Genomic DNA, 14,814 nt, shown 5'->3' with positions numbered 1-14,814 from the left:
CAACACTTCTTAAGATCACAATCTTATCCTGTCCCCAGAGAAGAAAACAGGGGCCTTTCCATGTTGCTGAAAACTCGTTAGATAAAATATTAACGTTACAGTGGTGCTGAATAATGAGGAGACAGCGTTGGGCTGCTTATAACAGCCACATGACAGGTGATCGTCACTTTTGATCGAGTAAGTTAAGATTTTCCCAGAGAACTTGAGGAGAATTAGGAGTGGTTGGTTAGTGTAGTGGTTAACACCTCTGCCTTGTAGACTGGAGTTCAATCCCCCACCAGGGCAAGCAACCTATGCTATACCAAGAGTCCTTGGGTAAGACTCCTAACACCGCCTTGGTCTGCCTGTGTAAAATAATCAAATTGTAAGTCGCTCTGGATAAGAGCATCAATCAAATGCCATAAATGTAAATGAGAATTATCACGCTGACTGTTTCTCAAAAGCTAGAGGGCGTGCCTGAGTGAGTCCAAAATGAATGGGTTGATATGAAGCATTTGAGCAAAATCATAGTTTATTACTGCTTAAATATTTTAATGCAAAATAATACAATTATATCCTGAACACAGAACAGCATAAAACATTTTAACCCCGCTGTTATATTTTTAAGAGCTTTTAAACTCGAGTTATAAGAGTTTAAAACGGCACCTAATGTATATCCATGACGTCAGTGGGCGCGAACAGCCAATGAGCTGCTCCGCTCGCCGATCAATCATCACTCTTTAAAACTAAAGCCTGCCTCCTGCTGCCCAAAACCCGTTTGCTGTAGAATAAAGGAAATATACAGGTGAGTTTTCTTAGGATTTTTTTTTTACATCCTTCTACTTTCTAATATTACAGAAACATTCTGGGCGAGTGATTAGAAACTATTTCAGCTTCTCATTTTTAGCCGTTGAGCTCCATTCACTCCCATTCATTGAGGACTCACTCGTGGGCGCCCTCTGCAGATTAGTAGTCCTGTTTTTGATATAACGGGGGGAATAGGAAGTGGCCAGGCTCCTCATAAACCAGCTCTGATTTCCTAACTTGAGATAAGATGCTGTAAATAGGATAAAATTCCTAAATTAAGATTTGCTTCTGTAACATGGATTTATGAAAAATCTTAACCTGTCAGATCTTAAGACAAAAAGATGGGGAGTTTCTGTAATATGGTTCCAGGCATTCTGGAGTTGACTCCGTTTCCAATTCTAAGTGATGGGACTTGGATTGATTCCAAAAATTAGATTCCTCACAATAAATGTGTGGAGATTATACAAGCTATGCGTGGTAATTGGATGCATCTATGAGTGTCTGCATACCTTTGCCCATATAGTGTAGGTGTACAGTTACTGGCTGTGTCCCATCTGTTGTCAACCGAACTGTATCACTGGATAGTTTTTGACCACAGGGCAGTCAGATACTATTTTGGTGAGAGACTTTGACACTGTGTCACTGCTGGGCTTAGAGTGGTTAGCTACCAAGAGCAGAAAATGCCTATTGATGAAGTGCTAGAGCCTGGCTAAAACAGATTGTGTACGACAACAGATGGACTACAGTTTCTAACTGTACACCAAATGTGGAGCAAACAAGGTGGGTGTTTCTTAAATCAATAGTGGGTGGAAATAAGGGCAGTCTAAAAAGGGCCATACCTCATATCCACAGGCCTGCTGTTACAGTATTATTAGCATTAGTATCATTAGTTACATTATCATATTTGTAATACTCTGTGGAAGTAATATTATCATAAATAAGCGTGTTATTATATAATAATAGATGTGGATGCACACATACATCTTTACAGGTGGGCCAATTAAAGTATGCTATGCTTTCTTTCATTTGTCACCATTTCCGGCTCCGAGATGATTCCTGCTGTCACACATCAAACTGAGGTACGGAGGCAGACTGAGCAGATACCACGGCGCTTTGTCATGCGTCTGCTTATCTATGAGCTGTCAACAACAACCAACCCCTGTCTCTTATTTTCAGATGTAATTGAAAAGTTAAGTCTGCCATCTATCATATTGTTCAGTGTGATGCGAACATCTTCATGCAGCTGTCACCTTTCCACTCCTCAGTTTCTGGCTCTGCATCATCACCACAGTGCAAAACCCCAGAGAGAGTGTAGGGTAGTGTTTTACTGATGTAGCTCAGCACTGCAGTATAGGGCCGAATTCCAGATGGATGTAGTACACTGTGTCACTATTGCACACATATGATGGGAGCTCTTTTATGAGCTTTTGAGTTTAGGCTTGCAGTCCATTTGATTTGTCTAATTGTTGCAGTGCACATTTTAATGTGCTCGTTTCAGTTGAATTTTTATCATAATGATAACAGATGATAATCACTATTTTATATGTTTAATCCAAGAACCACCAATTTCATCTTTTTAGAAATTCAAGTTGCCTTACTGTACTCCATCTAATTAGAATTTCCACAGATAGGGTACACAAATAACACGACTTGGCAAATTTAGTGTAGAAGCCTATCATACAGAGAGCTACCATAAGCCAGTGAAAAAGACTTTGCATTGGAATGGGAACGGGAGGTTGTGGCTTGCTGAAAAGCTGGCAATTACATTTACAGCACTGTGTGAAAGTTTTAGGCATCTTAGCAAATTTTGAAAGTTTCCCTCAGCAGTGAGTTTATCACAATATACATTAGAATAAAGTCATATAATTCAAATGAACAGAAAAACAATAAACAGTAACAAGAATTTCTTGGGTCCATATTTTTCCTGGACACCTTCACAGCCGCCACAGAGACTCGTTAATATTATCAGTTACATCATGAGCTCAATTTACTGAGCACTGATTGGTCAAACCAGGAGCTGCTTTTTAACTACATATAATACTGGGCTTCCTCGAGGAGAGGCTTGAAAATGGGTAAACACACTAACATCCATAAAATCACTATATATATATATATATATATATATATATATATATATATATATATATATATATATATATATAAATCATTATTAATTAATATTCTATCAATTTTACTTTTCAAAATCTATTTATTTGTGTAATATGTGTTTATTTGCTGAGAAAAGTGTTAATATTTGAATAATGTCCTTCCAGAAAAGAATGATCACGCATGGCGGTATAAAAAGAACGTCAAATTCATTTTATTGTGTTTTCTTTTGCAAACAAAAGATGTCAGAACCAGGATAATGCTGATGTGGTAACAGTGAATGGTGATCTCAGTTGCATAATGCTAACAGGCCCTGCTAACTTTCATTCAGCGTTAGCAACGTTAGCATTTTTACGTAAACTATTTCTTTAAGCGTCTGTAGAGCACACACGTTCAGCGGCGGAGCTTGGCAGGCGAGACTCTTCTGTCAAACAGACGAAGGTTTTGCAGCGTGGACAGATTTGAAGCAGGAGGTTCGGTGATGGCGGAGATTCACAGACAGGGAATCTGGACTGCTGTTCTACTCTACCACACCACTCTGATGGGCTTTGATCGCATTGACTGTGACAATACTGTCTGTATTATTGGATAGCACAATATAAACACCATGGCATTACATGTAAACATCAAGGTGTACATGTAAATGGCAATTACATTCAGAAACATATTTGGTCAGACAAAAATATTGACTGGACTTTTTCCCCCCTCTGTAGTGTTCCTCTCACACAAAACGAAGTCAAAAGGATCTATATACACATAATGGCAGGGCATTAATGGGGCATAGAAGAAGAGCTTAGAAAAACACTAAAACATAAATAAATAAATAAATAAATAAATGTCAAAGAGGTGGATGAAAAACACATACACTTGTATGGCTCTTGTGTTCTACTGGCCTCTGATTCAAAGAAAGCAGGTTGGAGTTCTAAGGAAAGATGGCACAGCATGATGCTAACGTCAAATTCATCATCGTCCTCCTCCTCTCATATCATGTTCTGTAAATAAACAAGCACATGATTACATAAACTGCTGGTGCAGGATAGCTAACACAAAAAGTGCTTACACGCTGTCCTCCATACCCACTTGCTTCAAATAGTATGCATCTAGTATTGACGTTTTTATCTTCAGTGCTTCTTGAAGTCGTGTTATTGTTTAACAATGAAAACACAATTATGAACCTAGAGATTAAGTGTGCTTCGTGTTAAAGACATTTGTTTTTTCTGCTTCTTATTGATCCCTGCTTTGCTGCAGTGTTATCCCTGTACAAACTGTGAATAGTGTAATTAACCAATTTAGGTCTATTGAACCAAGCAGTGTAAAAACATGCACACAAACTGTGTGTACAGATGACATATGCATGCTTTCAAGCAGCCTGCTTTAATAGACCTAAATTAGCTAAATCAGTCTGTAGTCACAACATGGTTATGAACACATTCACGTGCACAACTGCATCAAAATCCTCACTCCACCTCGTTTCTCCTCCTGGCTGCTCCTGAGGTGCGGGATGCTGTGGAGGAGAGGGAGGAGGGGCTTGCAGTAGGGGAACAGTGGCTGGACACTTGACTCCTGGGCACCATATTCATCTTACAGTACTGGATCAGCTCCTCATCTGTACACAACACAGTTCAGCATTTATAGTCAGCTGTTATTAAAATGGATGCATTTAAGAAAATAAATAAAATGAGGAATCGAGTGTGGTAAATAAAGCCTGTTCAAATTCATCTGCAACCATTCATTGTTTCACTGTCAATAGCTACTGCATGGGTAATTGACCCTATCTTGCAGGATGCATTATAAGTGCAGACCTTCTGTGCTCCACTGGCTGGCAGCTCTTCGCTCAGCTCTCCTCTCTTGGCGGGACTGGGGTGTTCTGCTGCCGCTCTCCAGCATGGCTGCCAGCTGCTTCAGGGAGTCTTCTGCAGGAGGGGGCTCAGGGGGTGGGGGCAGGTCTGCCAAAAGAAGACGAGTTAGCCATCTAAGTCACTAGCAGCAAGTACAAAGTCAGCAACACTTATTTTTCCTGACCTCCTGGTTTTAAGCCTTCTCTTCTCCGTCCATCTCTAGGCGATTTCCTTTTGGGCCTTGGTTGGTGAACGGGCGACAGAATAGTTTTCTCAAGCGCAAAAGAAGCAAACTCTTCTTTTTAAAGACCACAGAAAGAACACAATGTATGTTACGTTAGTCAATGTTGTTTTTTCACAATAAAGCAGTTGTATGTGGTACTACAGAGGGCTGAGACTAGTTAACTGACTAACGTCTTACCTATTAAATGCTTATTGTTGTCTGACATCAACCCCTCCATTTGGCCAATGTCTCTCCAGTGGCCTGTCAGATGCGGCAGACTGCCACTGTGAGATTCCAGCCTGGTTAGTAGGTTTGGGTTGGGCAGAGGTAACTGGGACATGGGTGTGCATGGTGCCTTGCTGCTGGGCAAGCATAAACCCAAGACCATTAGAACTTCTTCATAAAGATAAACCTGTTTGTCTATCAGCATGTAAATATGTATATATAGCCACATTATTAATAACTTGCTAAGACTTGCAAATATCCAAACAGCCAATCATTTGGCAGCAACGCAATGCATGAACTCACACAAATAGTCAAATGCTTCAGTTAATGTTTACGTCAAACAAAAAAATGTAATCAAAGTGACTTTGACCATGGTTTCTGGTGGCCTCAGTATTTCAGAATCTACTAAACTCATGCATAACAGTCTCTACAGTTTACACCATATGGTGCAAAATGTATTTCTAAATGTACCATGGCAATACATCAGGATGCTGCAGCCGTGGGTGCGCTGGCCGTTGCTCCTCATGCGGGGATGGTGTGAGGATACTTGTAGACTGATGGCTGTAGGTGGTGCTTCGGCTAGACTGCTCTCCTCTCAGAGGCAGTGTGGCTGCATTCTCCAAACTTTCAAACAGATACGTCCTCTCAGGCAGAGGAGGACACCACTCCTCATCATCATCTGAGCTACAATACAGAGATACACATACACAAATATCATTAAACAGATCCATTTAAATGATAATCCACAAATAAATGCTATACTAACCCAGACAGTGAACAAACAAAGGTAATTATCCAAAAATGCATGTTGGACAGGAAAACACCAGGCAACAAACATTATCACCAGACCACAAACCCTTAAAAAAATCCTTATCAAAACCAAAACAGACACATCCCTGAGCGCAATGTCTAACATGTGAAAGGAAGAAAAAAGTTAAGGGTGCGAGTTTATTTGTCTCATTGCACTTGATTCTTGCCAGTAGTTATAAGAAAAGGCTCAGCAGAGGCTGGTGGCCTGTGTCTCAGCCTGCTTGTACCCTGCTTGTTATTAAAGCTCCAGCTTAAGCCCTAACTTCATTAGCCTCTGTCACTGTGAGCTCTGATGTCCATGAAGATGAGTCCTGTTTTTAATGCTCCTTCTCCATTCTATCGACTGGGAGAGGTTCAGCACAAGGACGGAAAAATGAGAAACATGTAAATGATTGAGGAGAAGATATGCAGGCCACTAGGGGATACTCTGTATGAAATAAATGGGGCTGCAAATTCTATTACAACAACAACAACACTGAATACTTTTGACTCAAATAGTATATAATGATCTGGCCAAAAATATTCAAGGTCAAATACTACTGTTAATAGTATCTTAAATCGCCTTTCAGAGGGAAAAACCCATTTGCCATGGACACAAAAGTATTTACAGTATATCCTCCTACTCAGCCTTTGACAGCTTAGCCTACTGCTTTTTGAGCAAAACAAAATACAAGGCAGTCAATCAGAGGATATTTACATACATCATTTTAAAAGGCACTGTAACAAAAAGCTATACGTGAACAATACGTTCCCCTTAATTTGGTACTTTTAACTTCAGTTTATACATTAGCCATACATAAGGCCATCTATAGAGTGGTGCTCTTCTAGTGGTTCTGACCTGGGCCGCCGTCTCTCTTGGTGTCTTTGTTCTCTGGTATGTGGCGGTGGTAGGGAGAGGACCTCAGACCAAATAAAGGTGGCTGGGCCGCAAGACTTCTTTATTCCCACAGTAGCTGCAATAATGCAAGGGTCATCATTACACAATACACCCAAAAATACAGTTAACAATTTCACTTAAATCTACTTATGAATGTACATTTAAATGTATATTTTGAATTATCACCTACAAACGTATAACTAATTTAAACACTAACATGAAGTTAAGCCACAGTACCTTTACCCATACTTGGGTATTGAAGTTTGGCATATTCAGCTGTGCTGTGGCCAGACTGGAGGCTCCACTGGTCTAGCTCCTGGCCCAGACTGAACAAGTCAGTCTTCGAGAGGACAGGTGAGCTGCTGTAGGGGTCTGGGCCTTGGGAGTAAAGACTGCTCATGTCATGCTGCACCTCATCAGCTGGGTTAATAGTGCTATAGATGGGGCCCTCGTTAGATGTTGGGCTGTATGTTTCACTCTGTTTCAGGAAATTGGTGATCCCAACAGCTGGGGAACAAATAAAGGCATGCAAATGAACATGAAGATAACTGCTTTTTGTACAGAAAGGCAAAGTGCAGGAACATGCAGGAATCTCTAAAGTTCCAAAGGAGCTCTTACTGTTGTAGTATCTGTCTGTGGAGTCATGTTGACCAGAGCAACAGGTCATGGAGTCTTTGCTGGTGTGAGTGAAGTTGCTTGTTGGCCAAGAGTCTGCCAGCCAGGGGTAGTTACCCATATTTGATCCGAGCAAGCATGGCCTACAAAGGAAAAGGATAACTGACATCCACTTACCTGATACGGACAATAGCACATTTTCAAACTGCATGTTCAAAAATTTTAGTGCATAGAATATCTAATTTGATCCATACCTTCCATTGATAAGTCCTGACCCATCACTATGGGAGAGTCCAACTAAGGCAAAAAATTATGGTTACTAACACTAGTAAGACTCATAGCTCTACTGAAAAATGACACATGCAGGCAGAGAAAAGGAGTGTGTTATTTCAGCTGCCGCCTACCTGCAGGAGTGTAGGCGAAAGAAGTGGCGTAGTGGCCAAGCTCTTTTCTTCTCCTGCGTCTGCAGTATATCCAGGCACTGAAACCCATCAGCACCATCCAGGAAGCTCCACCCAGACCAGCGATAAAGGCTGGCTGTCTGACCACCCCAGAGATCTGCTCGGAGAGACTGATGCTATCGTCCTTCCGTGTTGGCAATGAGGGTTCGCCAGCAGGGGCTTCTGTGAGAAGAAGAGAATAAAAGAGAGACAGGGAGAGAGAAGTATAAGGACTGCTAGTAAAAAAAGGGAGACATTCTGAGTGTGAACAATGTCAGTGAAGCTAATGCGGTCATCCTGTTGTATCGGTCAGATTCACCGCTGAAAACCACTAAACAGACATATCATGATAACACTGACATCCTTTTTTTAAATGGCCAAGTGAGAAATATTTGGCCATCTGCTTGGTCATATGGCTGAGTGGGTTGATATGCTTCTCCAGCAGTTTTAAAAAACATGATAGCAGGTTGGAAGTTCATAGAAGGAGCCATGTGCCGGGCTTGGCATCAAATTAGTGGTACAATGTACAATGGCAGAAAGATTAACTATATGAGAAAAGGTTACAGTTAAATTAGAGAAGAAATCGAATCTACAGTGTAGCTCATTAGCAACTGTTTTGGTTCTGTATTTCAGCACATTGGAATATGATGATGGCTGTGAAGTTAAAGTGCAGTTTGTGAGCTTTATTTTAAGCATTTACATCTGTTCTGGGTAAAAGTAAATAATTAAATAACACAATCCTAAATAAAACCATAAAGTTTAGTGCTTGTAAGCCCTTTATAGCCAATCACTGCCTTAAGTCTGCAATGATGTTACCCAATTCTGATATCTTCCCTGGTGATGACCTCTTTGGCCCACATTGGGGTTATCTGCCTATTTTTTTGTTGGTCCCGAGTTCGGTAAGTGAATTTGAGATTGGATGACTGTATTCCTACACAAGAAATCACGATGCTTAGGTAACATTAACCATTAAATTACCATTCATGTTATCATCGCCACCATCACTTGTTTTTTTATTGTTATATTTTAGTTTAAAAAAGCAACAAGACAGCCTTAAAAATGTAGATTTTATTTACATTCAAACTACACATTTACAGAATGTAACACAATGATTATTGTTCTTTTAACTTGCTATTAAGAGTTTCATTTTAAAGTGCTAACATTACTTATTTATCTAAGTTAATACAATAAATATTTGTTACAATGCATCACAGCTGAGCAAGTATGATTTGGGTCACCAAAACATTTTTTATCTCATATCATCACTCTGCTATCTCATCTGCCTGTAAGACTTTGTCCCAGAAAGGCTTATAAGTTTCCCTCAGCACAGACAGAAATATACTCAAAGTAAAGCTGACGATCTGATCTTCATAGTCACTTTTTTATTTCAGATCCATTGCCCAAGCTTACAGGTTCTTAACCCTTAATCCTGGATCTCTGTCCTGCACATTTTAGTAATTTAGAAACTAATACTGAAGTGTGTACTGACCAGTACTGATACTGGTCTGATACTTTTACTTGAAAAAGTACATTTTAAAATGAATGTTTGTTTGAAGTATTCACTAAAAGCAGTCTATCATGCTCAACCTACTCAAACCCTTAGCTAACACACATCTAACAATATCACATCACACAATATGAGTGTGTAGTATTTCAGGCAAGATGTGTTTCATGACTAGAATAGACTTTTTTTCTTTTTTCCCTCCAATATTTAATCCAGTATTTTCTGCTGATAATAGCCTGATACTGATACCTGGTGTCAGATCAGTGGTAACTCTAATACTCACTGAGGAAGATGAAGATGGGGTGGCTAGGTGCCCCTGCTCCTGCGCTGGTCATGGCTGCAACCTGCACGCGATACAGCAGCTCCGGCACTAGGCCGTCTAACAGCGCCCAGAGAGCTTCTCCATCCACGCTGCGGTTCAGCTGCTGCTGGTGCCCGGTCTCATTTCCTATGCACCACACCTGTACAAGCCACCAGAGCGTATTTTCACAGCCCGTCACCTGTAGCCAGTTTCAGCATCAGGTAGAGAAAAAAACACGCCTCTCACCTTGTACTCCAGAATGGGCTCATCTTGGCCATCAGTGAGGGGAGGCTCCCAGGACACGCGCACGGAGGAGCTATTGCCCAGCTGAACCACGCTCACGGCCTGTGGGGGGCCGCTTAGTACTGGGAGACCAGAAGATTATAATGATCAGAAAAGGGTCACCAGACTCCAGTCCTAGAGATCAAAAGCTCTGCAGAACGTAATTTACATTTACGGCATTTGGCTGACGCTCTTAACCAGAGCGATTTACAATTTGATAATTTTACATAGGTAGGCCAAGGTGGTGTTAGGAGTCTTGCCCAAGGACTCTTACTGGTATAGTGTAGGGTGTTTGCCCTGGTGGGGATTGAACCCCAGTCTACAGCATAGAAGGCAGAGGTGTTAACCACTACACTAACCAACCACCCAACATAATCTTTTTTTATTTCAGCACAAAAAATTTAACCCTTAGAAGTCTTGAGGGCTACATTCCATAATTACTTATTGCTACTATGTAATTAATTACACAGTTAATTAGATAATAAAATAAATGGAATTTACATTCTGGTCAACACGATATTTATCACAATCATGATGAATTACATCATATTACATCACAATATGCTTTTCTGAGCACTAAAAGAACACAGAGAGCATAATTAGGAAAGCGCGAAATGTTGAACACAATCATCGTATTTTTAGTTTTGATCATTTTTTTCAAAACAACTTATCATTCCTTATCAAGAAGAAAAATGTGATGCATATCATGTACTGAAAAGTATTGTAATATGTTTTTGGAACATTGTCCACCTCTGTTTGAGTGTACACTTTCAACATTCCTCTGTTTAAAAAAATGACAAAGCCACCACATAAAATGTACAGACACTAAACTCAAAGTTTAGAATGTCCCTGCTTCTGACATGTAATATAATATATGTAATGTAAAATTACATTATTCTAAGAGTTAATTACCAAGCCCTTCCAGACCTGTATCAGATTCAGTGTTAAGACAGCCTAAACACAAAATTCTGCAGTGATCTCGACTTCCAGGATTGTGAAACCAATTGAAAAAAAAAAAACACAAAACCTACTATATGTTCTGAAATGGTGACAGGATCAGTCAGGTCATTGGAGTTGACAGCACAGATGATATACAATAAACAGATACACAGTGCTGAGGCAGATGCCAGTGCTTCTTGCTTAAGGAGGTATACAAACTGAAACAACAAGAGTAACTGATGAAGCCTTACCCTCCTCTGGGGTGCGAACCACTACCAGCTCACTGTCCGATCCCTGGAATTCTTTGAAGTAGGGCCTCAATTTGAACTCGTACTCTGTGCCTCTGCGTAACTCAGATAAGAGGGCTATGTGTTTGGGCCCTGCCTTTAAGTCCTGAACTTGCCAGGCACTGCCCACTGGCCTGTACAGCAGCCGGTAGCCCTGAATGTAGTGTGGTTCGCGTTCGACCTGAAATAACATACCAAACGCACTGTGAATGATACTGTATGCAGTAGACTGTAATATGGTCGAACATGCTTATTTAGATGATTAGGTCATGTCCTTACAGTCCATGTGATCTGCACACTGGTAGGAGTCAGGATCTCTGGAGGGTGTAGATACACTGTGACCTCTGCTAAATCTGTCTGTATACGCCTGTGATCAATTGCTGGCCCACTGGGACTGCCATCTGAAATGCACACACGTGCACACACACATTGGCACATTCATATATACCCATACACAATATAATAAATGATGAAATTATAAATATGTAACAATAGAAAACTATTTATCTGCCAGTGAAGACATTTAATCTTCCAACCTACCAAATGTTCTAACAGGCTCCGAGATGGGGCTGGGGTCACTAAGGCCATAGGAGTTGACTGCTCGGACAATAAACAGGTATACAGTATTGGGGTACAAGCCGGACACTGTGTGCTTCTCCTGCTTCACCTGGTCCGCTACTGTCTGCCATGTGCTGCCCACTGACTGACTGGAATAGACGCAGAGAGATGAATTAAAATGGGATATTTCTGAGAATATAAGATAATGCATAAGGAATGGGAAAGTCAATAGAAAGTGAAAAAACAGTTCCAAAACTTTTTTCCAAAAATAAAAAACATTAACAACAGATACAGACAAAATGGGACTCCGAACAACCAGGCAAACCTGGTAGACCACAAAAACCATTAGATAAACGGTACTTAAAGCTCTGAGGGAGAGCAGAAAATCTGCTCCACTCTTGCTTCAGATCTTTAAAAAGCGGCAGGTGTTTCTGTCCATCCTTCCACCGTGCGAAGACAATTCAACACTATAAGACTGAAAGGATGTGTAGCTGTCAGGAATAAATTACTGAGAAAAGGCAACAGACAAAAACAAGAAAATCTGCAAATAAAGAAGCAGTTGGTGTTCTCAGAACAATGGACAGATCACCCCAGAGTCCAAACCTCAACATCACTGAATGTGTTTGGAAGTGCTTGGTTTGTGACAATTAGAAAATGCAACCAACTTCTAAGACTGAACTTGCGTCGAAATGTGGAAAATTATCCCTGCAGACCTGAAAAAATGAGAGCAAGCCTCCCAAAAAGAATGGAAGCTGTTATAAAAGTGAAAGACTGACACATTAAATATTGATTTTTTTATCATAATATTTAGTTATTAAGACTTCTGTGTTCTTCTCTCTTAAAGATACTTTCTGCTAACACTTAAAATGAATAACTTGTACTTGACAGCTGTTTGACTGAACAATAAATATATAGCTATCGTACTCTGAAAAAGTACGGTAAATCATCAGTACCACAACAGAATACTGACATGTTTCATTAAAAACACCATTATTAGTCCTTTCTAAATGTATTTAGTGCAGCACAGTATGTGAAACGAATACAATTTGCTGTACTTCACATCAGCCACTCCTACTTTCAAATGACCATCCATAAAAATGTGTGAAGGGCAACGGAATCAACTGGATTTTGTTGCTGCTCACCACAAGCGTATAAGGTCAGAGGCATCCAGCCAAAGGCTGTGCGCACACAAGCGAAACTTCTGAGCAGAGGAGGCCGCACTACACATTGGAGCACCTCCTTAACAAGGTGTCAGACCAAAGCTAAATAATGACTTGGCCTTCTAGCATCCCAGCTACCTCCCTCAATCCCACCCAGCTCCTTGGCTGCTCTCCCAATGGGGGAATAACAGAGCGCTGTCAGTTGGCTGGACTTAAAGAGAGCCCGGAGGGAAGCTCTGTAACAGCTGGCCTGGGGATCTGCTGGAAAGAGCCTCTGTTGTACTTCCCCACTCTAGCCTGAACCTCCATTAGCCCTGACAGTCTCTGAATGGAGTTTCTCCAACAACCATCACGGTAATGAGACCTTTTGACACTAGAGGCCACTGAGAACGAGGAAGTGGAGCGAAAAATCTAATGCAATGAAACGTGATGAACGTGGCTAGAAAAGAAGAGCTTTGCTCCTTGTGTTGTACTTTCCTTATGCACTTGAACCTCCCATACCAGGACTATGATAAATGAGCTTAAGTATGAATATCTGTACTGGCAGTATTAATGGGAAGTACACTTACAGATACAAATAACAATATCCTGGTATGTATATATGCACAACCAGGTCTCAGAAAGCTTGTGAATGGATCAAGATAAATGTTATGGCATTTATCCTGCTGAAAATGGACATGTTTGAGAATACTATTTAAGACAAATGATTACTCCTTCCTCTTGGACATATACTAGATCAGTGATTTCCAGTTCTAGAGTTCTCCTGCTCTGCTCATTTTAGTGCTTTTTTCTCTGCTCTAACATACCCAAAAAACTCCAAAGGCTTGTAAAAACGCTTAATTATTTGGATTAGGAGTGTTAGAAAAAGGAAAACATCAAAACATGCTGGGGTGCTGCAGGAGCTGGATTTATAACCAGTGAACTAAAATAATTTGAGCTTAGTTTAAGGCTGACCAGGCCAATAATATTAAAAGACAGGCCTTAAAGTCAAAAATTTACTTCAGGATTCACTTTAAAAATCCAACATGAAAACTTAAAACATGTTACCTGAACATCTGTTTGAAGCTTTAAATATCTGGGTTAAAGGTGAATTAGTCAAAATTGAAGTTACGTGAACCCTTAGTGGTTAAACAGGTAAACTACAACGATACTGGAACAATTTTTTTTCTGTCTGGATTTGCCTCCCATTTCCACCCATCAACACAAAGCATGTCCAATGACGGTGCCCAGTGTTCACCAAGTTCACTTTGCATGTCTTACGATGTTTACCAGCATCATAAGACATTGTCATGTCACTTAATTTTCTAGTGATGAGCAACAATACTGCTCTCTCTCCAGCAAAGTACTGATTTATTCTATTTGGTACATTGCAATGACATACCATTATGTTTCACTCATTCAAGGAGACTTTTCAACTAATCATGCTTTCCAAGTGCTCTCAAAATACTTAGCATGTTTAAACTGTGTCTCTTTTGTCTGGGGAACTGCAAAGTTACAAGCCTATGAGCATCTGGCATTTGGTCCATACCGATTTGTTGCTCGAGAACAGTCAAGAGGTTTTTGCTGTGCTGTTTTTCTTTCTAATTAGCTGTAATGAGGCAAATATAACCTATAAATCAGCATTTAAGGTGGAACAGAGTCTGAACAATAAGCCAACTTCAGCCTTGTCTGGTTAGCACTGTTACCTGCACAGGAGTTTGACTAGTTTCAGCTGACATACTCTGTGAAGGTGGTTAATACAATGCATTACTTTATGTGGCTCTCTAGATGATACAGATTTATTTACTTGATTCATTATGTAAAGTCAGCTGTTCAAACAGTTGAGCTCTTTAGATGTATCGCATTTCAATATGTCCAGGAGGA

General features: G+C 40.4%; 1 protein-coding gene across 3 annotated transcripts in view; it reads right to left on the bottom strand.

Moving 5' to 3' along the window:
- Positions 1–3,084: 3,084 nt before the first annotated feature.
- LOC108435297 (roundabout homolog 2-like) overlaps positions 3,085–14,814 on the bottom strand; it is a 51,360-nt gene continuing 39,630 nt past the window's right edge. The window contains exons 12-27 of one of the 3 annotated variants that reach the window (XM_017711057.2): positions 11,774–11,940; positions 11,513–11,634; positions 11,198–11,414; positions 9,972–10,090; positions 9,708–9,885; positions 7,885–8,103; positions 7,735–7,777; positions 7,484–7,623; positions 7,103–7,372; positions 6,827–6,941; positions 5,650–5,862; positions 5,152–5,315; positions 4,915–5,028; positions 4,695–4,838; positions 4,359–4,498; positions 3,085–3,884 (exon numbers count right to left, since the gene is read on the bottom strand). In XM_017711057.2, coding sequence (XP_017566546.1) covers positions 3,873–3,884; positions 4,359–4,498; positions 4,695–4,838; positions 4,915–5,028; positions 5,152–5,315; positions 5,650–5,862; positions 6,827–6,941; positions 7,103–7,372; positions 7,484–7,623; positions 7,735–7,777; positions 7,885–8,103; positions 9,708–9,885; positions 9,972–10,090; positions 11,198–11,414; positions 11,513–11,634; positions 11,774–11,940 — 2,377 coding nt within the window. In that variant the 3' untranslated portion in view covers positions 3,085–3,872. The remainder of the gene's footprint in view (positions 3,885–4,358; positions 4,499–4,694; positions 4,839–4,914; positions 5,029–5,151; positions 5,316–5,649; positions 5,863–6,826; positions 6,942–7,102; positions 7,373–7,483; positions 7,624–7,734; positions 7,778–7,884; positions 8,104–9,707; positions 9,886–9,971; positions 10,091–11,197; positions 11,415–11,512; positions 11,635–11,773; positions 11,941–14,814) is intronic. The other 2 variants (XM_017711059.2, XM_017711058.2) reach the window with 2 other exon arrangements.

Source organism: Pygocentrus nattereri, chromosome 17 (assembly GCF_015220715.1).
Source record: "Pygocentrus nattereri isolate fPygNat1 chromosome 17, fPygNat1.pri, whole genome shotgun sequence".
Lineage (NCBI taxonomy): Eukaryota > Metazoa > Chordata > Actinopteri > Characiformes > Serrasalmidae > Pygocentrus > Pygocentrus nattereri.
Note: the sequence above shows the minus strand (reverse complement) of the source record. Positions and strands in the feature narration are given on the sequence as shown.